The sequence below is a fragment of the Orcinus orca genome, chromosome 1 (genome assembly GCF_937001465.1).
Source record: "Orcinus orca chromosome 1, mOrcOrc1.1, whole genome shotgun sequence".
NCBI classification, from domain to species: Eukaryota; Metazoa; Chordata; class Mammalia; order Artiodactyla; family Delphinidae; genus Orcinus; species Orcinus orca.
The window spans coordinates 52,510,972-52,536,332 of record NC_064559.1 but is presented as its reverse complement, the minus strand read 5'-3'; the positions used below and the strand labels follow the sequence as shown (position 1 = coordinate 52,536,332).

At 50.6% G+C, this 25,361-nt stretch overlaps 1 protein-coding gene across 1 annotated transcript; it reads right to left on the bottom strand.

Annotated features, from left to right (window-relative positions):
• Positions 1-259: 259 nt before the first annotated feature.
• CLEC20A (C-type lectin domain containing 20A) lies at positions 260-13,783 on the bottom strand. Its single transcript, XM_033427976.2, is given in 11 exon segments — positions 260-566; positions 2,400-2,485; positions 3,411-3,609; positions 6,330-6,604; positions 6,822-7,186; positions 8,340-8,579; positions 9,539-9,908; positions 11,545-11,610; positions 13,150-13,257; positions 13,260-13,514; positions 13,721-13,783. Coding segments are annotated over 11 exon segments (2,073 nt in total). The 5' UTR covers positions 13,749-13,783; the 3' UTR covers positions 260-485.
• Positions 13,784-25,361: the final 11,578 nt, after the last annotated feature.

Genomic DNA, 25,361 nt, shown 5'->3' with positions numbered 1-25,361 from the left:
AGAGCTAGCATTAACACATACTGTATTGTAATAACACCCTTAGAGAGCTCCTCATTCTGGAGAGTTGGAAATCTCTTTACTAGCTTGTGACTGGTGAAGAAAATGTCCTCCACTTTATTGAAAGTATGGCCCCACTCAGCTCTCCAGACCAGTACTATCCTCTCTTAATTCCCCAATAGATTAATGTGGTTTGTTTCAGGATTTTTGTTGTCTAGTTGGGGTTTTTTGTTCTTGTTTGCTTGTAATTCTCGAGGTTATTTCCAAATACCCCCATCTTCTGCTTACCTTCATTCTTTAAAACCCCAGGATGCAGGTCCCATAAGTAGTTTTCTTACAGGCTAAGTATAGGTCTGAAATTCCACCAGTTAGCCTCTTCACATATCTAGTGACTTCTACTTCTGTTTTACTATGAATTAAAAAACTAAAATTCACTCAAAATCCAGAGAAAATTGTGTGAGGAGACTCCAGGTCACAGTAGACGTGTGCTATTTTTTGTTTACTTCAAAGTCAACCCATTTCAATCTGAATTGCTCATGACCTAATGTAAGCTTTAAGACTTCTTGGATCTGAAACATCAAAAAGAGAGAAACTGTTGTTGATGCTATCTTGTAACCTCCTAGTCATCTTAGCCCTTAACTGTCCACCCATCTACCCTTTATGTCCAGCCATACCCTTTATTTTTCTTAGCCTCCCTGCAGCTACCTGCCCTTTGTCGTTAGCACCTTCACCAATAGGAAAGTACAGAAATCAAGTTTGTTAGGTCACCACCACCACCCCCAGCACACAAAAAATGTTTAATGACAAAGGAGACTAAAACAAATGACAATCAGGGATTCTCAGTCTTGACTGTTCATCAAAATCACTTGGGATCTTGAAAAAATCAGAGTAGAGATGCCCCTTTAGACCTACCATTGAACAATTAAATAGTATCTCTCTCAGGATTGGGCCAGGCTTTTTTTTTTTTTTTTTTTAACCTTCCCCACAGGATTCTAAGTTCAGATAGGGTTAACAACCACTAGTCCATATCTCTCTCTGAGCACTGTGTGAGTGTCTGTTACAATGTTTTCTCTGTTCCCATCCATGGAACTGGGATAAGTTGGCTATAGGTTTTTTGTTTGCCTCCTATTTCAAATTTTATCAGTAAATGCTACTAAAGCTGATAGTACCCACCCACTACCTTGTCCCCACCAATTCCATCCTTTATATCTGTGAGGTAGAAATCCTCTCCATTAATATGAGATAGCTATATTCCAACAAAAGTGACCAGAAGCTGGAACTCCCCATCTTGACCCCTATTTTCCCATTATTGGTTTTAATTTAAAATAAAAGGTAGATGGTTTCTGGTTTGGTAACCCACCCCTGCCAAAAAAAAAACGGTTCTTGACTTTTGTAGACTTAATACTCAGCACTGCAGTCTTATTACTTGAACTTTTACTAAAAAATTTATCAGATGCCAAATTGCATCATTTGCACCTGCTCTTCAACAGCAAAATGCACCGAAAGCTCTCCAGTTCCCTCCCCGCTACCTGGCAGGCATTTGTGCATGCATGCGGACGGGCGCATGCACACACACACACACACACACACACACACACAACTGTTCTTCCTAGAGACTTCAGTTTGTGAGATTTTAGAATGAATTGCCTGGGTGTTATTTCTTTGGCCTATGAGTCAATTGCAATAAGCTACCAGATTAATGCCCATCAGTTTCCTTGTCTGTAAAATTATGGTTTTGGCTAGATGGCCTATGAGGAACTCTCTAGCTCTGACATCTTATGATTATAATCTGATATCACTGAAAAATGTGCCTTTAGGTCATATTCAAAAATCAGCTTGAGGCTTTTGTCACAATATTTAGGAATAATTCTTCCTCTTCACAATCTCTCATCTCACAATACTTTAAAAAAAACAAGAGGGAAAAAAAAGCCTGGAACAAATGTATATTCAGAATAATAATAAGATAATAATAATAGCTAATATATATTGAGCACTTCCAATGTGCCAATTTGCTAAGCACTTTTTATGGAATATTTCATTTTGTCATAATACCAGCAATATGAGTTAGGTACTGTTGTTCCTAATTCATGAGGAAACTGAGGCTCAGAAAGATTAAGTTACTTGCTCAAGGTCACACAACTAATAAGCTCAAAGCCAAGACCCAAACTTAGGTCCTTCTGACTATGCTGTATTGATTTTTTTAAGAGCTCAGGAAAAAGGGAGAGAGTAAGAAAAGATCTGAGCACATGAACCAACCTGTCACCATGAGCCAGGATGGTGACAATGGGAACAGATGAGCTAATTTTCCAAAGCTTTTTCTCTTCCTGTATTGGCTTTGACAGTATCGCTTTGCATTGTCAAGTCACCTGACTGATCAAAATTAGAGGACAGAGAAGTCTCACCTCACTCAAAAATTGGTCTTTCATGTCTTCTGGGTGCATCAGAACTGGGATAAGAAAATCTGCTTTCAGGATTCCAAAGAGTTACCCTGAAAAAGGAAGTACTACCTGGCTCAGAGGAGATTATCTCGTAGCCATTTGAAAACTTCAAGTTCTTGGCAGTCGGGAGTGCCCCCTGGACACCATAGATGCTACATGGTGATTTAGGATTTCAAAAAGAAAGAAGAAACTGCTGGACAGAAAAATGCTCAGCCACAACCAGCTAGTGGCTGACAGGAAAGAGTCTCATGAGTGGAGTAACCACTGCTCCCCTCCCATATCCTGGCCACCCTCAGGCAATTATTTTCTTTTCTGTTTCCTCAGTATTTTCCTTCTTCCTTTTTTTTTCTTTTCTTTTTTTTTTTTTTTTTTTTTTTGGCATGCCACGCAGCTTGCAGGATCTTAGTTCCCCAACCAGGGATCGATCCCTGGACTGCCAGGGAATTCTTGCTTCTTCCTTTTAATAAATCTGTTGAGTAAATGTCCCACACCATGCTGGAAATATTCACCTCTCCCCTGGACCCACATTTGTAAAGGCCAACTGTACCCCAGAAAACTCGTAAGTTCTCTGAGACTATAAACAGGCTCAGCCTTTGGCCACGAATGCTGTAATCACAGGAACTACAGCCTCATAATAGGACTACTCTATATCTGTACAGCATTTTACAGTTTATAAAGTACCTTTGCATAATTATCTCATTGGGTACTTGAAACAACCCTGTGATGTAGGCAGGGTCGTTTTTACTACATCCTTTTGCATATGAGAAAGAGGAGATTCTGAAGTAAGGAAACATGCCCCCGGAGCTTTCACAATCGCCAGGGAGCTAACCAACTCTAGGATCCTCATCCTTGTTCCCTTCCCATTTCAGGCTGTCTTTCACAAAAAGGTCTTGAGCGCCCTATGCTAAGGAGTGGCTGTCCAGATTTAACTGCCTGGTCGTTAAGAGTGGGAACTTGGTAACCAGAAGCAGTTACCTGGTTTTGGTGCTAGAGTGTTTTCTTTAGAATCTGGGTGATTAGATGAGCTCAAATGTTGGGCCTGAGTGGCAATAGCTGCATCTGTCGTATCAGTGCCACTCCTTTCACTGGTCACAGCTACAAGAGGGGAAAATAAAGGAGTTATTGCAAATACAGCCAGAAGCAAGGTGGTCTGAGATTGGTGACTGCCCCTGAGCTAGAAGACAGGCACGGGCAGCCACCATCCTGCAGAAACCATCCGGGGTGGGACGCTCAGTCCCTGCCAATCCTTCACTTACCTCCATAGGCTCATGTACCCGGTAGCTACAGCATCATCTCTCATAAAGTGTCTCTGATACCAGGATTTGTGGGGCTTAGCAATATTATAAGATATCTCCTCAGGAGTGAGTGTTTATTTTCAGCAGTTCCTACCCCAAGAGGCCCAGTGCCCTTATGTAGTCTGCTAGCTACACAGGGCCCCCACCATGGCACCCAGGAACCCCCAATCTCTCCATCAAGGGGTAGCACCTCAAACTCAAAGTACGTATTCCAAAACCAAGCTCAGCCTCCCCCAGCAGCCTTCTCACCCCCTTTATGGTGCCCGTCTACTGAGGCTCTCCAGCTGCTCCCTTACTCCCTCTCACTTGCTGTCACGTTCAGTCACCAAAGTCCTGTCAGTGCCTTGCAGATGTCTTTTTTTTTTAAATATGGAATATTTGAACCATATTGTTCTTGTGGTATATTACTGTAAAATATTTAAGCAAAAGTATCCCCTCCCCTGACCCAGGGACAACCACTATTAACAGTTTGCTATAGAATATCCTTCACACACTTGAATTTTTTAATTTGAATGCGTAGAGATCTACCTTATTCTCTTTAAAGGCTGCATAGTATTTCACTGAATGTACCGTAACTTATTTAATCAATCTGCTTTCAATGGACATTAGATTGCCTCCAGTTTTTCACTGTAATAAACAATGCTGCAACAAACAACCTGTGTGTGGAGGACACGTATATATGTGTATGTGCACCTTGTACTATTATTTCCTTAATAAATTTCCAAGGGTAGAATTTCTGTATGAAAGAGTATGCACATTTCGGAACTAACAGGCATTGCAAGAATGGTAGCACAAGTTTACTGTGCTATCCAGTGTCTGACAGTGCTGATTTTCTCACATTCTTATCAGCATTATCACCCCAGATCTTTGCCAAACTGCTAAGTTAAAACAAAGAACTTTTTAATGCATCTTGCTTTTAATTTGCACTGCTATGATTCAATGAACAAAGCTGAGCATTTTTTTAAATGTGTTTGTATTTATATTTCTTCAATTAATGTCACTTGCAAACGATGTAAAATCAGTTCCCTCATGTCCCTCCTTGCTCCACTGCTCCAGATCTGGCCTCGGTTCCACTCTCCCGGACCGTGCAAGTCTTTCCCCACACATACACTTCCTGTGTCTCCTCTCCAAAATGCCCTCTTCTTACTCCACCCAAAGCATTGTACATTTCTTCAGTGAAATAAATAAGTTTGTAAAATGCAGAAGCACAGAAAGGGGGAAACACTCATATTCTTGTTGCCTGAATTTAACCATTGTTAACATTTTCACACATTTCTTTACAATCTTCTTTTCCCAAGTATAGGTTTATGTTTCCTTTCAACATTATTGTGACTGTGTTATATGTATAATGTTGAATCATCTGTTTTCCTTTAGCACCCTGATACAGGCATTGCCCCATGTCATTAAAACCACCTTGCTTCTATTGACTACAGAGCTGACCATTTTGCTCACTTGCTAAAAACCTCTGATGGCTGTGCTGACTGCAGGATCCAGTCCTTCAGAATTTGGCCTCAGTCTACCTCTTTCCCCTCATCACTTGCCGCTTCCTTCCCGAATATGTGACCGACACTCCAGTCACATCAGACTGCTTGTCTTTCCCAGACCACACATTTCCACATCTACCTATCTTTGCCCATGCTGTTCCCTCTGCCAGGAAGAACCTTCTAGCCTTTGCTGCCTGATGAAATCCTCCATTACCTTTTGTCCAATTACCACCACCTTTCCAGGCAGAATAAATGAGTCATTTTCTTGCCAAGCCTCTTGGTTCACCCTTCTGCGGCAGCACTAATTAAACTGTCCTGGTTGTCTCTATTAGCCCCTATTAGACTAAGCTCTTTTAAAGACAGGAAGCAGGTCCTGCTCATCTTGGTATCCGCTGCCTTGTTCAAAACAGGTACTCAGGAAATGATTGTTGAATTAAATCATCTACCAGTGTGCAAAACACTATTCTAGGCCTGGGAAAGATATAAAGAGGCATAAAACAAAACAGCCCCTGCCCTGTGAGATTTCACAACCTTAATAATTCATAATTGTGATCATTCATAATCATTTGTAATTAATAAAATGAGACTGAGGCCAACCTTGTCTATTGAATAAGGTAAGGACAGATGGGAGACTGAATCACTAAACATTTCACTACTGAATTGAGACTAGAATAGTAATAACTACCATTCATTGATGCCAGGCACTGAAAGATAACTCTTGACATTTGGTGTTTCTCTTCACTTTAAAAATGAGAAAAATGAAGTTCGGAGAGGTTAGGGAGTTTGCCTAAGACCACACGGTAAGTAGAAGACCCAGCATTCCAACCCTTGACTGAAAGACTCCTCTAGCCAAAGATAGGTTTTTCTCCCCTAGATCGCCCCACCCTAAATTATTATGTAGGGGGAGGATGAGGGGGTGAACTGGCTCTAGGATCCCCCATGGAGTGATCTGGAATGCACCTGGGGCCGGGAGATGTGGCCCAGCACATACCCTCACCCCCTCAACCTCCCTGACTTGTGGCCGGGTAATGGAAACTAGGGCTTGGTCTCCCCAAAGGAAGACCCAGGCGCCAGGGCGGTGTCCCCAACCCCCAGCGACGCGAGTGGGCGGGCACCTGTCTCAGGCTCTGGCCGGCTGCCAGCGGTCTCGGGCGTGCGGCCTGGCTCGGAGCTATCGCGTCCTGGCGCGCCGTTGTTCTCTGAGGCCCAGCCGAGCTCCCTGAGCCGGAAGGCTCCGAGGTGCTCTCTTCCGTACCCAGAAGCTCGGCGCTGCGGGACCGGCTGGACGTGGCAGACCCGGGGGGCGCCGCCATCCCCGGCTGAGCCAAGGCCCCGCGGGTGGAGCCGGGCGAGGGGCCCGCTGCGCCCCCCGCGGCGTCCCGGGCCCGCCCTGGGTCACGGGGTCCTCCGGGGGCGCGGGGTCAGGAGCAGGGCTCGAGGCGGAGGCCAGAGGGGTCTCGGTCACTTCCTGGGGGACAGAGGGGCTCCCCAGGAGCGCGGAGCTCGAGGCTGGGGTCGGCGCGGAGGCCGGGGGCACGGGGCCGAAGGACGTATTCTGGGCGGTGACCGGCGGGGTCGAGGGCCCACCGTCGCGGACAGGGCCGTACCCAGGGATCTCGAGGTGGGTCGGAGGGCTCGGCGCCGCCGTCCCTTGGGTCTCTGGCGCCTCAGGGCCCGCGAAGGAGGAGGCGCGGGGGGCGGGGGCGGGCGGGGGCCGAGCTCGGCGGGCTCCGGGCTGACTAGCTGCGGGAGCCGCGCCGCCTCAGCCGGACCCTGCGCGGGGCCGGCGCTGGCCCCTACGCCAGAGAGAAGGCTTCCGTGGGGCCCGCTGCGCCGAGCGGCCGGGGAGGGGATGCGGGGTGGGGTGGGGGGGACCGCGGTGCGCGGCGCGCGGTTTTTCCGCGCCCGGCCCTGCACACCCATCGCAGACAGGGCGAAGCAAGGAGGGCCTTCTGACCCCGCCAGGTGCGGCCTGGGCCAGGTGAGACCTCGATGGGAAGCAGAAGACAGGCTCTTCCCCCTCTTCTCAACCTAATCTGTTGCCTCCAGGGGGAGGGCTGCGTTCCTTAGCAGCTCACAGGGACCCCACCCCTGCAGGACCCCGGCCTCCCCGCTCAGCGCTACGCACCCCGACCCCCTCCACTCCCTCTGCAACTTCGAAATCACCTCCTCCAGGAAATCCTCGTTTAATTACAGGAGCGGGGACAATCCCCTTCTCTGTGTCCCCACCATGCCTGTGACTACACAAGCAACACTGCCTGTCAGGAGCCCTCTTCCCAGTTGGCTGTCAGCTCCTTCAGAACAGGCCCTGCCTTTTCCTTGTGTCCCAGGAATGAATAAAGCTCTGTGCAACTATGAGCAAGCCCCCTAACTTCTCTGTGTCCTCAAAAAGGCAGTAATACCATTGTCAGATGTAGGAATCTGTAAAGATGCCAGGAGAACAGTGATTTCTGCCCTCAGTTATCCTAGTTTGCTTCAGACCTCATGGGAAGCAAAAGGAGGCAATAGCTGTGAAGATGTTTCAGGAATTTAAAGATGCTGAAGGAACACTGTCACTGTCATTCCCAGCCATGTCCCCACAACTCATCTCTCATCTTCTCTCCTCCCAGAAAAGCCCCAAATTGAAAGGGATTTGGCCCTCTATTGCGCTTCCCTCTCTGGATGCTGAACCTCAGAGGCCTCTCTGATGATTTTTCCTCAGAAGTACTGCTCAGCTGGGCAGTGAGGGCGTCTTCCCGTCTTCCAGGCCAGGCCCTCATCACCTCACCTGAGAGACTGCACAACCTCTCTTGGGTCCCCTGGCCCGGGAGCTGCAAGTCCAGTGGTCCAGTTCAAGGAAGGAGGTTGATGGTGACTGAGTCCTCCTCCTCCAAACCCCAGCCGGCCCAGCAGAGGGGGGGACCCAGGGAAATCCCTCTCCATAAGTGGCCCATGGTCGCCACCCCGTTGGTTCACCTCTTTCCTGGCCCCTCCCTGGCCCTTTGGGGAGGATCCCATGGGACCCACCCTGTGCTGCTGCATCCAGGCTACCCTCTCCACTTCCTAGGCCCTGGAGACCCCAGAATCCAGCCAAGAACAGGCTCAAAGCACCCACAGAGAGCAGAAAACAGGGGAGGGTACTTGACCTGGGCGTTGTCCCCATGGTCACTTCTGAGGAGGGTGTGTAGGAGAGCTGAGGGAGGGCTGCTGACTCCCGGTGTCCAATGGTGGGGTGTGCAAGAAAACACCACCGGTGAGTGTGAGGGCAGGGCTGATGAGGGGGGACACAGCACCCCCAGGTCCGCCACAGCCGACACGCCTGTGAGAGATCCCACCAGACACTGATGACCAGCCTCCCATCACAGGAGCCAAACTCAGGAGGGCCCCTGTCACAGGACAGGTATGTTCACAATCTTTATTCCTCACAACAAGGGAGGAACCATTGTTCCTGTTTTACAGATAAGGATCATGATTCTCATCAAATCCAGAATACAAAAAGAAAACAGCCAAGAATAGGCAAATCCACAGAGACAGAAAGTAGATGAGTGGTTGCCAGGGCTGAGGGTGTGAGAGAATGGGGGGGTCACTGCTAAAGGGTAAAGAGTTTCTTATTGGGGGTGATACAAATGTCTTAAAATTAGATAGTAGTGATGATTGTACCACCTGGGTATGTACTAAATCTCACTATACTGGCCACCTCAAAAGAGTGAATTTTAAAGGTACATGAATTATATCTCAATAAGGCTGATACAAACAAGAAGAAAAGAAGGAAGGGAGGAAAGAGAAGAGAGACGGAAATGACAAGGCAGGATGAAGTCTGTTGCTGAGGAGACGTTTCACACACAAGATCCAGAATAACCAGGTGGGCCTCTGGTTCCCATGTGACTGTGGTGACAACAACAGTGTCAGTAGCTAGTATCTTTTGGGTGCTTACTCTGTGCCAGGGTCTCTACTAGGTCCCTTATATTTATTCTCATTCATTCTTCAAAGCCATTTTGTGAGGTGCGTCATCAATACCATTTTGTTTTTTCCACATGAGGGAAATGAGGCTCAGAGATGCCGCTCATCTTATTTCTAGCAAGTGATAAAGTCTGATTCCAAAGCCCACACTTTGAACCTCTTTATTGCGCAATAAGTAATTGCTGTTGCTACTTGCTAATGCCCTGAGGCTAGATGGAATTAGCCATTAAATTAAATTAAAACCTGTTCCAGAATAACTCTGCTCCCCTCAGAATCTATAAATACTTCCTTAGGTGTATCCTCACCACCTCCGGCTGCCAAGAAAACTCGTTTCCCATCCCAGCCTAGCCTTGGTGGGTCAAGGGGCAGCGGGGACGACTGTCACGCACCATGGAAGCAGATGAAGGGTTTCAGGGAAAAGCAGGCCACTGCAGAAATTCTGGCGGAGAAGCTCCAGTAGCTGCGGAGACCCGCACATAGTCCTGCCCCAAACTCAGGCACCTGCAGCCAGGTCGGGACGCTGGCACCCACGTCACTGGAGCATCTCAGAGACCCAGAGGCCTCACTGAAGTAGAGGCCAATCCAGGCCTCAGTCTAACTCGTGATGGATTTCAAGGCCTCCTTGTCTGTCTCCTCAGTCACTGTCTGCAGGTCAGCCAGGTCTGTGCGGTGTCTGCGGCAGTACCTCACAGCTGCCAGCCACTTCCTTTCTTGGTCACATTGCTTGAAGTTCAGATTGCCAATCTGAACCTCAGCTGCGGGCAAAGAATGTAGAGACCACAGGCTTGAGGTCCAGGATCTCTGCCTGCTCAGCCCTCATCGCCCCCAGGACAGAGCCCTGGTTTGGGCCCTGCCCTTGTTCCCCACCCTCAGGAGTTAGGTTTGATCAAACCCACACGTCTATAGGCAGACTAAATACCAGACTGGGAGAGTGAATGAGCTATCATAGCAGCAGCTGGGGGAAAGACCATTCATTAGGAAAGGCAGGGGTTAAGAACTCTCCTCTTGGCTGTATGGCCTTACAAGTCAAGTCTAAGCCTCAATTTCTCCATCTGTACAACAGGGATAATAATAGTACCTAAATGTATTTCGTTTAAAGGATTAAATGAAACCACGTATACAAATATTAAACACTCAATTAAATGGTAGGGTTAAACTTTGCAGGGAGGTGATGAGGGAGATGGGACGATCCTGGTCTGGAATCAGCCTCATTTGTGGTTTCCAGGGCCTGTGCCTGCCGCATGGGCTCTCAGGAGGCTCCCGGCTGAGGCAGGATAGAGGGAGTGTGTGATAGTCTCAGGCTCACACCATCAGGAGAGCCAGGGACGAGAGGTGAGCCTGGCGAGGGGCACACCTGCTGGTCAGTGGCCCTGACTTCTGGTGGAGCTCAGACCAAGACTCAGCCTCTCACAGCCTCTACCTCCAGCCCCCGCCTGCCCTGCCCCTGGTCAGGCCTGTCTCATCTGCCCACACAAGCATCTGTGATTCTAAACAAGGGAAGTTTGGAAAGGAGGTGTTTTGGCACCACCTGAGGGATTGATTCCAGAGACCCCTTAAAGGAAACGCCTGTGTTTGCAAAATTGGGAATCACATCCTCAAATAGGGCCTCCCAACCTCTCTGACACATGCCTGCTCACCAAAGCCCCGTCAAGATTTGCCTATTTCCCTCATGTTCCCTATCTAAATTGGTCTTTTAAAGCTACCCTTTTTCAAGCACCTAGTCCTCGCCAGCCCTGAGCTTTGCATGTCGCACACGTCATCTTTTAAAATCCTCACTATAATCCTGAGACGCAGATGTTATTAACCTCATTTACGGAGGAGAAAAGGGAGACTCGGGGAGGTGATGACTTGCCCAAACTCATGCCTTATTAAGTGGCAAGACGAGATTCAAATGCGGGTCCGCCCTCCCCGGAAGCCTGTGCTATCTTCACTCCACAGCGCCATGTTCCACAATGAGCAGAAAACCAACTTTACAAAGCAGGCTGAGGAGTGAATTTCCTTTGAAGTGTCTCTAACCAGACACCAAGCAACGCTTTGTAAAATATCAGGGCAGTACTATCCCCCTCACCAGGTGGATGGGCCTGGACTGCGGAGAAATGCTACCCTTGCCCCCCACCCCCAAGCCGCTAAGGGTAGGGGCACCAGAAGACTGGGATGCAGCCTGGACTGGTTGGAGACCTTCCCCCCACCCCCCCAACCCGCTCCTCCCCTCCCCACCCCACCGCCCCCGGGGCCAGCTGAATAACAAAAGCATTGAGCCTCTGCTTGTGTGTCAGCCTGGGGGCCCCGCAAAGCCAGGGGATCCCTGGGCCAGGCAGGGGTGGGGGAAGCCAGCTGGTCCAGGTGGACAAGTGCAAGGGAAGGCGGAGCCCTGGAGCCCTGGGTGTGTACCTGGCTTTGGAGAGGTGGTCAGGCTGAGAGCCGGTTCCAGGAGGGTGTGGCGCTCCAGGGCAGGATCTGTGAAACGGGCCACATGTTATGGGGCGGGAGTGCGGCTGCCCAGCGTGCTCTGTGGGCACCAGGGACCGCCAAGTTGAAGCCAGGAGAAACGTAGCTCCAGGGTAGAGAGGCTCCTTTGTTCCTATCTACGTGTAGTCCATAAATAGATATATCTATTGAGCACCCGCTGTGTGACAGACACTATCGTAGGCCCTGGAAAAATAGCAGGTATAAGACAAGCAAGATCTTTGTTCTTGAAGAGAATATGAGAAGGAGCCAGCCTTGCAAAGAGGTAGGAAGGAATACCCCGGGCAGAGCTAAGGTGGGAAGGGGCCACGTGTGTTTGAGGAGTGGAAAGCAGCCAGTGTGGCCAGGGAGAGAAATAGGAGATGAGGCCAAAGGTCTCAAGCAGGGCTGGGTTGGCTACAAAAAGGAAGTGATTCTAAGTGCTAAGGGAACCTACTGAATGTGTTTAAGCAAACTGGTCTGATTTACATTTTTAAGAGTTCACTCTGTACAGAAAAGACGGGAGTGGGCCGGGCAGACGCCACGGAGGGCTGTGCTGGTGTGTGGACCTGCAGAGCTGGAGAGAAGTGGATGCAGTTAGGACGCATCTGGGTGGAGTCCAAAGACTCCAGGGGGAGTAGGGAGAGCCCCGCATACACAGCCCTTCCTTCAAGGGGGCTCCCATCCCCACCCCGGCACACTCACCACTCCTGGAAAAATTTCTTTTCTGGCTTGGGCATTGCCAGATCAAACCTAGGCTACCCTGGGCTACATTTCAAGGCCCCGTGACAGGCATGGTGTGCAGAGAATTGGGGACACGTCGGGGTGGTCCCCCATACCCCTATTTGAGGAGTTGGGGTGTGCCTGAGAGAAAAGCAGAAATTGGCACTTTTTATCAGGAACGTGCTGTCTATAACCATCCCCCGTGTGATCTCAGCACCTTTAAGACAAGGGTCAGTGGCATGGGCTGCCTGGGCAGAGAGGAGCCAGCCAGGGGGCAAGGATGGGGGGCTGTTCCCCAACAGCCGGCACCAGGTGCATTGAGTAAATGGTTTTTCTGCAGAGGGGCACCCACATACCTCCCCAAAGCAGGGGTTCTCCCAGAGAGTGGCTGTTCCACATTCCCCCAGTCCCACGAGACAAAGCCACCCTGCGCTTTAACGAGGAGAGAGACCTTGGACTCTGCTCTGGTTTCTGCACAGACGCAAATGGATCCCCAACCTGACTTTCCCATTTTCCTCCCTTTCTTTTTCCTCTTTCCCCAGGTCCTTAATTGGCAGGAGGAGGGGACATAGTGGAACATTTCAGATTTTACTTTTTGACTACCCTGATTTACACCCGCTTCTCTGATGGAGCGTTTGGAATGAGGGACAGAAGAGATAGAAACTAAGGCGGCAGAGAAGGATGTAGCAAAAAAGTGTTAAGCTGATAGTTATCCTCTGAAAGGCTTGAGCCAGACCCAGGCTCGCTCACTCTCTCTCTCTCTCATTTACTCTTGAGAAGCAAAACCCTAGGAGGAAGACCAGGCCCAGAATATGACTCTGAACACACCGTAGTAGCAGATGAAGGGCTTCTGAGCAGTGCACGAGGCGGCCCCCAGGCTGGGGAAAATGGCTATTGAATACAGAGTGGCACAGAGACCCTCCTCGAAGACGGCGGCGAGCTCCACACTGGCACGCTGAAGGTGGAGCCGCTGGACCATCTCAGGCCCCCAAGGCGCACGTGGAAGAAGAGGCTGATCCAGGCCGCGGTGCTGCTGGTAAGGGAATAGAGGGTCTTGATGTTGCTCCCGTCGCTCATGCTCTGCAGGTCGGCCAGGTCTGTGCGGTGCTGCCGGCAGCACTCCAGGGCCTCAGACCAGCTCAGCTCCTCTTCCACCCTCCAGAAGGTCTTGCTCTCACTGGTCAGCTGCAGGGCTGGGGCAGGAGAGATTGTCATCGTGTGGCTGCCCCTACCCTACTCCCAAATCCCGGGTGTTCAACCGCACCACAGGCAGCCTCCCCAGCCTCCCCTAACCCACTCCACCCCTCACCTCCCGCCCTCCACTTGCACAGCTCCACAGCTCTGCTTCCAGGCTTCTGCACAAGCTGCTCTCTTGGCCTGAAAGACTGGCCATCCTCACCTGCGCCCTCGATCCCCCATTCTCCCATTTCTCATCTCCCCCTTCCCTCTGCCCCATCCTGGGCAGGCTCCCTTCCTATGAGCCACAATGTACCTTTGTTAATGCTTAGCAACAGTAGAAAGTGTTTACTGAGCACTCACCAGGTGCGATTAGCTCACTGAATCCTTTCCAACAACTAACTCCCTAGGATAGACATCACCATGACTGTTTTACAAATTAAAAAACCAAGTCACTGAGAGTTAAGTGACTTAGCCAAGGCCACTCAGTGGAAAGGGGTAGAACCAGGGCCCAGGGACCGTGGGCAAGGCCCTTAGACAGAGCATGGTTTTGCCCTGATGCAGGTGTCACAGGCTCATAACTGCGGCTGCACATTAGAATCACCTGGGGAACTTTTCCAATACACCAATGCCCAAGACGCCCAACAGCAAGGATCTGAATCTCTTGCTGGGACTAGCATTAGAATTTGTTTAAAGTCCCTGGGGAAAAGGACCTTTTCCACCACCAGGTCCAGGCAGCTTGGGCGCAAAGAACCAGCCTTATTCATCATTATATCCCCAGTGCCCAGCACATCAGAGGGGCTGGGTGTATTGAAAATGAATGAATGAGTGAACGAATGAGCATAGACTTCTCCCGGGAACCGACCCGAACCCCAGGAACTCAATGTTCACTTCCTTCCTTCCTTAATCCATCCACAAAAATAAGGGCTGGTTAAGGATTGCTCTGCTCAGGGTCTTGGGGTGGGAGAGGGGGGCGTCCAGCCTCAAGCCAGAGCCCTAGGAGAGCAAAATAAGACTGAAAAACCGGGCACACAGAGGGGCAAGTATGTGCACAATGGGGGAGGACACGGGAAAGGCCTGATGAGGTGCCTGCCGAAAGAATGATGTTCCTCACACCCACCAGAGGCCAAGAAGATGCTGCCTGTCGCTGAGAGAAGTTGGAGGATCCCTGGGCAGGAGAAAAGGAATAGAAAGAAATTACTTTCTTGTGATATGTGATTCACTTTGATATTTGTTTATCCTATTCTGTTTATTTTTTAAAAATCACTGGCTGTGGTCCACTAAATTGACTTTAGGACATAATGGGTCCCAACCCACAGTGAAAAACCCTGCTGCCCCAGCTGATCTCCTGGCTTTAAACACCTTGAGATGACAATTCCCAGACACAGCCTCCACCCTGGAGCTCAGTGTACGTGTCCGACTGTCGGTTTCTCACATGCACATGGGTTCACCCTGCCAATCGGCCCATCCTAGTCGTCCCAGCTCATCACATGGCGCCCCTCACCCCAGCACCTCAAGCCCCACCCAGGAGTCACTGTTGGTGCCTCTCTGTCTCTATCTTGGCAGATCCCATTGCTTCTACAGCAAGTGTGCATCTTGGACCTTCTTGAACTTTCCACTTCTTTCCGTGCCCACTGCCACCCTGGCCCAAGTCACCATCCCCTCCCTGGGACTGACAGCACCAGCCCCAAAGGCGCTCTCTGCTTCTATCCTCCACTATCACAGTCCCCTCCCCACTCTGCGTGCAGAAGGACCTTTCTGACATGCTCCCCTTGTCACTGCCGCGGGCCACAGGGCGGGCTCCTTACCACAGTCCCCAAGCCCTGTGTGTCCTGGCCCTGCTGTCATAGGAAAAGCCTCCGCAGGCTCCCGCACGTGCTCATGCATACACCCTACTCATCCACAGGGCTCGACCCCGGGCCTCGGGACCTTTCTCTAGCTTTATTCTTCGAGGTTCCTTCATTTTAGCCCTTAGGCTCAGCCCAAATCTCCCCTCCTCAGAGAAACCTTCCCGCCCACTTGACCTAAAGAATCCCCGACATGCATCTCCCTGTGACTGTCCCTCGTCACCCTGATCATCTCCTTCATTGCTCTTGTCACATTCTGTGATGATCTTGTTTACTGTCTTCTTGCCGAACGTCTCTGACCCCCACTAGGATGTGGGCTCCGTAAGGTAGGGCACCATTCCCGACTGGCACCCATCAGCACTTAATGTGTTGGTTAGATGCGTCAGTGAAGAAATGAATGAGTGAAATTCTACATAAAACAGCCAACTCCAGGCTCTGACCCCTGGTGGTGGGGTGCGGGCAGGCGGGGGGCAGGGAAGGGGTGAGAGGAGGCAGGGCAGGGGCGGGGAGCCAGGCTGACATGCAGAAACAGTCACTGCTTCCCACTTTGTCTCCCCTTCAACCCCAAAGTCTGGGCACCTCGGGGAGAGGCACCCTTCCCACAGGTCTGTGCCCTGGACGTGCGTGGAGCCTGGTGCCCTCCTGCCCAGGCGGTGGCAGAGGGACAGTTGCAGCCCCGAGGCCGGCATGGCTGCAACACAGGACAAGACAGCGGGTGGAAAGGCTCCCCTCCTCTAGAAGAGGCTGCGCCTGGCAATTAACGAGCAGACGGGGGGGGGGGGGGGGGGGTGCCAGCCGGGGCTGGTTACCGTGGGAGGGAAGGGAGGAGGGCCGCAGACCGACAGCAGGAGAGCTGAGACTCCTGGGCCCTCAAGGCCCAGAGGGACAAGGGGCCGAGGGGAAGGAGAGAAGAGGGAGGACCGAGGAGGGACAGGAGCTGGCAGGTGTGGGCCAGGCTTGCTGCGCTCTCCTCCCTGCCCACGCTCTCAACAACCACAGTGCCGGGGGGAGGCCAGCACGATCCCCATTTTACAGGCGAGAAAGCTGTGGCTCCAAGAAGGAAATGACTTGACTCAAAACTCTAGGGTAGGGCTTCCCTGGTGGCGCAGTGGTTGAGAGTCCGCCTGCTGATGCAGGGGACACGGGTTCGTGCCCCGGTCCGGGAAGATCCCACATGCCGCGGAGCGGCTGGGCCCGTGAGCCATGGCCGCTGAGCCTGCGCGTCCGGAGCCTGTGCTCCGCAACAGGAGAGGCCACAACAGTGAGAGGCCCGCGTACCGCAAAAAAAAAAAAAAAAAAAAAAAAAACCCTCCAGGGTAGGAAGTAACAGGGCAACAATTCAAGCTCAGATCTCTGCAAAGCATGAGGTGGGGGGGTGATGGGCCCCCAACTAGTCCTGCTTCAGTGAGGCCAGAAGCCACCCATCCCAGGCTAGGCTCTGGCTCCCCAAGTAAGTACAGACCAGAGGCCACGGCGCTTTCTCTGGGGGACCAAGAACATCTCTCTCTCTCTCTCTCTCACTCTTCCTTCCTTCCTCCCAGCACCCTGTTTATGCCCATAACTCTCTCCATTCCCCTAAGAGCTAAGCTGTTGGAAACCAAAGGCTGGAAGCCTCTTTTTTTCTGCCCTCCACCCCTTCATACCCTTCCTGAAGGGAAGGGCAAAGGGAAAGAGGAAAAAATGCTTCATGCCTCAACAATAATGTCCTGCACAATATTCTCTTGTGCAGTGATGGCCTCAGATGACTTCTTCCCAGTGGCAGAACCCGTGTGTGCCAGGGCCACTCTCTGGGGATGGAAGAGAACCTGACAGTCCCATCCCGGAAAACACCACCCCTGCCAGGCCCCTCTCCCCCAGCCATTCACCCAGGTGTCCTCAGTCTCTTGACATAAGGGCCCTGCTAGGCTTCCCTCTGGGAGCAGAGAGAACTACTGGGGAAGCACAGTGAGTGTGGAGCGAGGCACAGTATCCTCGCACCCTCACCTCCCCCAGAGCTGCTCCTGGCACTCTGGGTTGAAATTCCACGTGCATTTCTCTTTTCTCCCACTAGTCCGCGAGCCCCTTGAGAGCTGGGACTGTGCCATAGTCACAAAGCACTCACTCCATAATAAGTACAGCAAAAGCTCTCAGTGAGGAGGAGGTGCGATGGTTTGTATGAGGAGGGATTGCTATTATTCTTCTCTTTGGAGTCCCACTCCTACCGTAGACTCTGTCTGGTCTATGGAGATCTGGCTTACATGAATGAATGAGGGGCCTTACACTGGACATGGAGGGCCAGTGATGAGGGGAGAGGGCACAGCCTTGCTGCCCGGGACACCAGTTTCGCCCAAGTTGTGTGAGGAAACCCAGGCTGGATAAAGGGAAGAGAGAGAAGGAAGCAGCAGGCTTCATGAGCAACCCAGGAACAAACACTTGGTTTGCATGAGCCACAGGAGGCAAAGGGGTTCGTGGAAACTCCCTGTAGCATCTCTTCCCATCCCCCAGATTAGGAATGCTTTTCCACCTGCACACAATACACCCTTAGGTACATACGTGTCTACAACTTAAACTTTCCCACAATCTCCCAGGCTAACTAGATCTGTATCCTCGGAGTGGAAGCTGCATTTCCCACACTTGCCGTATTACTCGGACACACTCTCAGCACCCCTGAGAGCAGACAGGTTTTCTTCCGCAAAGTGAGCTGCTAACGACTTTCCGGGCTCTTTGTTAGAGATGTGCATTGTGGCTGCGATGTCCAGCCAAGCACAACTCGAGAGGTTTTTCTCTAAGCCTTGATGCCTGTGAGATAATAGAAAAAATAGATATTGGTCTCTGCCCCCAGTACCTGGCACAGAGCTCCTAAAACCCTTGTAGTTTCCTGAGTGACAGGAGTGTCTTTTTTTTCTGATGAAGTGGCTCAGGGTGGGCGCCTGGATTGGGGCCAGTCTCTAGAAAGACCAAGCCATGTTGAGAAGCTTGGAGTTTTCAGCACCAGCCTCCTGTCCTTCAGAGTTAACGATTGCTCAGGCCTACGTAATGAAGCCTCCGCAGGGACTTCCCTGGTGGTCCAGTGGTTAAGACTCCATGCCTCCACTGCAGAGGGCATGGGTTCAATCCCTGGTCAGGGAACTAAGATCCCACACGCCACGTGGTGCAGACACAAAAAGAAGAAGAAGAAGAAGAAGAAGTAGTCTCCACCAAAATTCCAAAAGCGTGAGTTTCAGAGAGCTTCTGGGTTGGTGAACACATGCAGACATGGGGAGAATGGTGCACTCAGAGAGGGCATGGAAGCTCCCTGCCCTTTCTTCATACCTCGCCCTGTGTCTCTGTCCCACCTGGGTATTCCTGGTAATCTGGTGAGTAAAATGTTTCTCTGAGTTCTGTGAGCCACTCTAGCAAATTAATTGAACCTGAGGAGGGGGTCGTGGGAGTCTCCAATCTATAGCTACTTGGTCAGAAGCACAGGTAACAACCTGGACTTGTGGCTGGCGTCTGAAGCGGGGGGCGGGTAGGGGGTGGAGAGCCTTGTAAGACCGAGCCCTTAACCTGTGGGATCTGACACTAGCTCCAGTAGTGTCAGAACTGAATTAAATTGTAGGACACCCAGCTGGTGTCACAGAGAATCGCTGCTTGTAGGTGAAAACCCCCATATGTCTGGTGTCAGAAGTGGTGGGTGTGGTATGACATGCTGTGAGAGCAAAGGAGAAACACAAGGGGAAAGGCTGGGGGGTGGTTTTCCTAAACAATTCCTTATCTGCGGAATGAGGGTAATAATAACTATTTTACAATGCTATTATGAGGATTAAATGAAGTCATCTTTGTAGTGGCTTTGATACACTGCACAAATTCCAATGTGCAAGAAACATTGCATCATCTATTTGTCTCTAAATCAACTTAAAAATTTTAAGGTGTATGCACAATACAATGCACCTATTTTAAGTGTACAGTCTGATCGGTTTTGCAGAATGTATATACCAGTGGAACCACCACCACAGTCGAGTCATAGAACATTTCCAACACCCCAGAATATTCCCTGCTGCTCTTTGCAGCCATCCCTCCCCCACCCCAGCTTCAGACAGCCACTGATCTGCGTTCTGTCACTATAGATTTGTTTTCTAGCCTTTCATCTGAATGGAATTTCACTCCGTAAAACATCTGTAAGATTTACCCATCTTGTCCTATGTATCAGTAGTTAACTCCTTTTTATTGTCCAAGGGTCTTCCACTGTAGGAAAATACTACAAGTTGTTTATTCATTCTCCTGCTGGCAGATGTGGTGTTGTTTTCCAGTTTGAGGCCATTATGAATGAAGCTGCTGTGAATATTCATGAACAAGTCTTTGTGTGGACATATGTTCTTATTTCTTTTGGGTAAATGCCTAGGGGTTGGATTGCTGGGTCATATGGTAAGTGTATGCTTATAAGAAACCGCTAACTCTCTTCCAGGGGGGTTATATCATTTTCCACTCCCACCAACAATGCATGATAATTTTCTCAGCATGGACATGAACTGTTGAAGACAATTATGCCTCATGGGGCCATTCCTGCTCGAGGGAAAAGTTCTGTTACAGCTAGCTTCTCTAGAGCCCCACACAGCTGGGGAAGCAGTGGAGCTCCTGGGGCAGGTCACTGGAGCCTTCCTCGGACGCTTCCTTGGGTCCCTTGGGGAGAGCCACCCAGGGTCCTTTGCTCTTGGGCACCCCTTAGGGGGCAGCACACCGTACTGGGCAGCCAGCCCTGCTTCCTTAATCCTGAAGAAATATTTTTCCTGGAACCTCATGGGGAACATGAACCCTTGGATTCTAAACTACAGCTGCTCAAATTTTTCATTTATTTTCCCCCCTCTGTTTAAGTGCTGTTTTAATAACTGATCTTTTTTTTAAAATTATGCTTTATTCCTTTAAAAGTAAATGTGTTGGAGCCTGTGCTCCACAGCGGGAGAGGCCACAACAGTGAGAGGCCCACGTACCGCAAAAAAAAAAAAGTAAATGTGTTGGCCAGTAAGAACATGAAAAGATGTGTAATATCACTAATCATTAGGGAAATGCAAAACAAAACTACAAGGAATCACAGGTAGCCAATGTCTTCACACCTGCGCTACCCTGCCCTTCCACAGGGAAATCATGCCGTAGCCCCACACGTCCATGCACCTGTTTGGCATTAACCAAGCAGTGTGACAGGCTAGGGAGGCAGGAGACTGGAGAGGCTGGGGGCATGCTCCGAGCTGAGAACGAGCTCAGAAGGGGCCGAGACGGCAAGGGAATCTGAAAAATAGGGTGTTCCCTCCTGGCAGAGCAGGGCATCAGGAGGGTACGGACAAACACCCTCCCACTAGATGGGTGTCAGGAGACAAACACCACGAGTGAGCAGAGGAGGAGGGGTGACCCCTGGCGGGGGCTGATTCATAACGCTGAGCAGAGAGAGAGAGAGAGCCCTCTTCCTGGAAGATTTTGCCCTGAAACCACCAGCCACAGCAAGTGGCGTGGGAGAAAGCTCTCCAACAAAGAACAAAGGGAAGAAGGAGGGATCTGGTGTCCAAAGAGCCAGGGGCGAGGGTCTGAGGCCAAGCCGGAGGTCAGTTACCATGAGATCAGGCCTCACGCGCCACGACTCAAGGAAGGAAACAGGCTGTGCTCCAGAAGATGAGGACATGGGTCAAGAAAGCAGCAGAGACAGGTAATATGAGAGTTACTTTTACATATCAGCTTGATGAGGTCACAGGGTACAGCTGACCCTTGAACGACGTGGGTGTTAGGGGTGCCGACCCCCGGACAGTCAGCACTTTGCATATTACTTTACAGTCAGCCTTGGTATCCACGGTTCCGCATCTGGAGATTCAACCAACGGTGCATAGCGTAGGACTGCAGTATTTCTTCTGAAAAAAATCCTCGTATAAGTGGACCTGTGCAATCCAAACCCGGGCACAAGGGTCAGCTGAATTTGGCTAAATATTATTCTGGGTATATTTATGAGGGTGTTTTGGATGAGATTAACATTTGAATTGGCAGACTGAGTAAAGCAGATTGCCCTCCCTAATGTGGGTGAGCCCCATCCAATCTGCTGAAGGCCTGGGTAGAATAAAAGGCTGAGTAAGAAATAATTCTTTCTCTGTTTTACAGCTGGGACCTCAGTCTTCTGTACTCAGACAGAAACTTCCACCATGGGCTCTCCTGGGTCTCCAGCTACAGATGGGAGATTTCGGGGCTTTTTGGCCTCCATAATCATGTGAGCCACTTCCTTAAAATAAATCTCTTGATTGTTAGATAGATAGGTAGGCAGATATTCTATCGATTCTGTTTCTCTGGAGAGCCCTGATACAAGTAACCAAGTGGAAGGCAGAAGAGAAGGCCTGTTGAGTGTCTGCGGGGCCTGGCAGGGAGCAGCAGGACAGAGGCCAGGTAAGTTTACTGAGTGGCGTCAGCAAAAGGAATCTCACTGACACCAGGTCGGTACTGCAAAGTCTCCTTTGTGTGGACTTCGGGGCTTCCATTTTTCCAATTCTCTGAGTGCTGGGAGCTGAGGGAGATCCACGTACAAAACCCAAGGCTTGTTACATTTATGGATATCCCATTATTTCCCAAGGCAGGAACCCACAGGACCTCTGAGAACGGGCATGTGTTACCTGCAGACACTGCGATGTGATGCAGTATCAGCCTGACACACTCACAGCTCGGAGGACACCTTCTTGCTCTACGTTGTTAGAGGATGTGTAGATCTAAGTCCAGTTCCAGCTGCTGTGTAGAGTAACAAGGCCAGGTAAAGGTGAGCTTGGGCCAGATGGAGCAGATAGAGAAGGCTGATTTGGTATGTAATACACCTGCTGGGACAGGCTAGCAACTCTCTCTGCTGGGAGGAAGACCCATTTGATACACGGGAGACAGGTAAACACTCACCGTCCAGGGCTCAGCATGGAGGGGATGGTCCCACTGATATGGGGGGAGCGTGTCATCTTCAGAGACCCAGGCAGGCACTGGCGATGGGAAAGTTTGGCATGTGGTAGGTAGCATTCCCCCTCACCCCCCACCCCCACCTCCTGCACTGGGTTTAGAGAAAAAATTGTCTAACGTGAAGGGTACTGGGAAGCTCACAAGGCCAGGTTAACATGGCAGAAAGCCAGCTCTGAGAACTGGGTCGTGCACCTCCTCTGGGCTCTCAGCGCCCTGAGCCTACTTACCATATTGTAAGTGCGATTCTAATGATGCCCTGTCAGCCCATCAATGATGAGTCCCTAGGGCCAGGGCCACGCCAGGTATCTTTGTGCTCCTGGTGCCTAGCAGAGTGCTTGGCACACAGTCAGGCTCAGTAAACGTGTGTTGAACCATCAGGGGATTTGCTGTGGAGTCCCCTGCATAGTGACCCAGAGCTCCTTGCTAAGACCCAGCCTGGCCCTGAGCCTGGATAAGGGTGACCTGCCAATGAGTGGTGGCGTGGAGAACCAGGCCGGCCCTGGGATCCACGACTCTCTGCATCGCTTGTTATTGTCACAGGTTTTATTCTGTCACAAGAACGGGGTTGCTTTGTTTGGATCAAGAATTAGAAATACGTCAACGCTTATGTTTAGAAGACTCGGCAAGCGACTGTGGTCTGCTTCCGCGTTCGATTCCACCCACGTTGTCTTTCCCAGACAGTGATTTTTCACACGAGCTTTGCCACCCAGAGGAGCGGTGTCACTTACGCCTCCTTCCTCAACTTCAAGTGGAGCCCAGGGCCCAGAGGGTTCTTCTCAAAGTGTTAGTCTGTCACGTGGCCCAGGGACACCCCAGAGCCATGTGGACAGGAGCAGGGGGTGGAGTGGGGAGCTGCCAGTGGCCCCGAGGAACAAGGCGGGGGTGGAGCCCGGGTGGACTTGTGGATTCAGTCTCCTGAGCAGGGGAACAGGCCTGCTGGAGAAAGCGCTCCCTGCAGAACCAACATACAGGGCGACGAGCCGGCAAGCTCTTGTGAGGTAAAGGCCATCTTCCGAGGTGATGTGTCTGCACCTCCAAAAAAAAAAAAATGTATCTGCACGATGTTTGGCTACAAAGAACCAGCCAAGTGAAATCACTTGTAAAAAATGATGAGGGGCTTGATAGGAAGGCATCAGATCTGCTTTTATCATGGCCACTAGTTAAAATGACCAACCCTGAGAACCCACGAGATGTCACCAAATAGAAGTCCCCAACATTTCCGTAGGCCATGTGCTTGTGGGTCACCAGGCAGGAGTTACTGCTGCACGTGTGTGACTTTCCAAAGACCTACAATTAGAGGGAACATGGGGCCATCTCCATTCACCAGTCACGTTCTTAGTTGCAAAAGGAATCCACATCGGCTGGTTTAATTGTTGGGAGGGCTGGAGAAAGAGGCTGAACTCCCAGCTTCTAGGACAGCATTCAGCCCCTCATCAGAGAACTGGCTGTTTCAGAGCCGGTGATTCGCTCTACCTGCACCAGCAAACGGGATGCCTCAGCGGAATTTCCCCACAGTGAGACTGGGAGCTAAACGAAAACCAGTGTTACATGCAGACTGTCCACGTGGATCTGGATATATAGGGTGTTTTTCAGTTCTGTTAAACCTAAACTAAATCAGAACAGCCAAATATTTTGGCATGAAATGCAAGAGGTATGTGGAATCCATTGAATTCAAGATCCAGAAAAACAAGCAACCCATTTATATGCATTCTATACATGCTTTTTGCCAACAAAGGAAAAAATCCACAGCCCTGTTTAGAGCACAGACATATAACAAGAACGAAGAAGCAAACCTCTAGAAATGGCCTAATTCTTAGTCTTTAAATGCACCGCGGTCGTCCAGTCTGGTGGCCTTTGCCAAGAGCTATTCTCACCCTGTCTCCACAGCAGCTCTCAGAATCTGTGTCTGGCTCCTCTGTTTGGAGACTGGTTTAAACAGCCTTCTCCAGCTCACTGAACTCTCCCAATGGAGCTCTACAAGCTTCCTTGCTTTTATCACCACTCACAGCTCCAGGGCAGAGATGCTTTCCCCAGCCCAGGCCCTGGAATGCCTGCTGAGGGCAGAAGATTCACACAGTCTGGGCCATTCTTCACCTAGACTCAGCTCTGAGTTGCTAATGATCCCAGGGGCAGAATGGCCAAGAGAAGGAAGTTAATCAGATATGAAAAAGGCACCAGCCAGGCTGACCCCACAGGAAGCCCTCTAGTGACCAGTATCCCCAGGTTCTGGAAAACTTTGGTCCAGCCTGGATTGTTGTCCATGTCTGGCAGTGGGGGCCAGCTGTAGGCATCCCCAGGCAGGGGTCACGTTCAGGGGCTTCGTGGGACTAGACACAAAGGTTCCTCTAAGGAGGTTATGGAGTTTCAGCCAAGAGGACAGCAGCAGGGGCCATCTCCCAGTGAAGGGGCTGACAAAGGTCAGACACCTTGGTCAGGCCCTAGTGCTTCTTGGAGGGCTCAGAGCAGCAAGAGAAGCTTCAGACCAGACCCACATTCTGATGCCTGCAGGAGGGGAGCGAGGTGTGCAGGGCCTTCTGCAGAATGGGACTGGAATAGACTGGAACTGTTGTGTTGCAAAGCCCTGGACCAACAGGATCATTATCCCAATCTCTGTCTCAACGTCCCACCCACTGGCCATTCAGGTGACAAACAGGTAGATCCCTAACCTGAACTCTGCCAGTTCACATTTGTTAGGAGATTTCATCTCAGCTCGAGAACCTGGTGTAATTTTCCCTTTCAGACCTTGTTGGCTACCTCCCTTTTGCACCAAAACCAGAACCCCAACCCAAGCTTTCTTACGAGAGGACTTGATAAAGTGAAATAGGAGAGATGAGATGCTTTAGGAAGGTGTGGCAGAGATTGGTTGCCCGCTCCTTAAACCTATTTCCTCTTATTCTTGGGAGACACGTGGCCACACATCCCAGCCTCCTTTTTGGTTAGGTGTGGCCTCGTTAGTCTGTAGCCAAAGAAATGTGAGTGGGAGGGACGCAGGCTGCTCCCAGGACTAAGCCATGGAATCCTCCCATCTGTGATCCTCCATGGACACCATGCAAATCATAGCCCCCCAACAAGGGCAATCCAAAGAGGCTATTG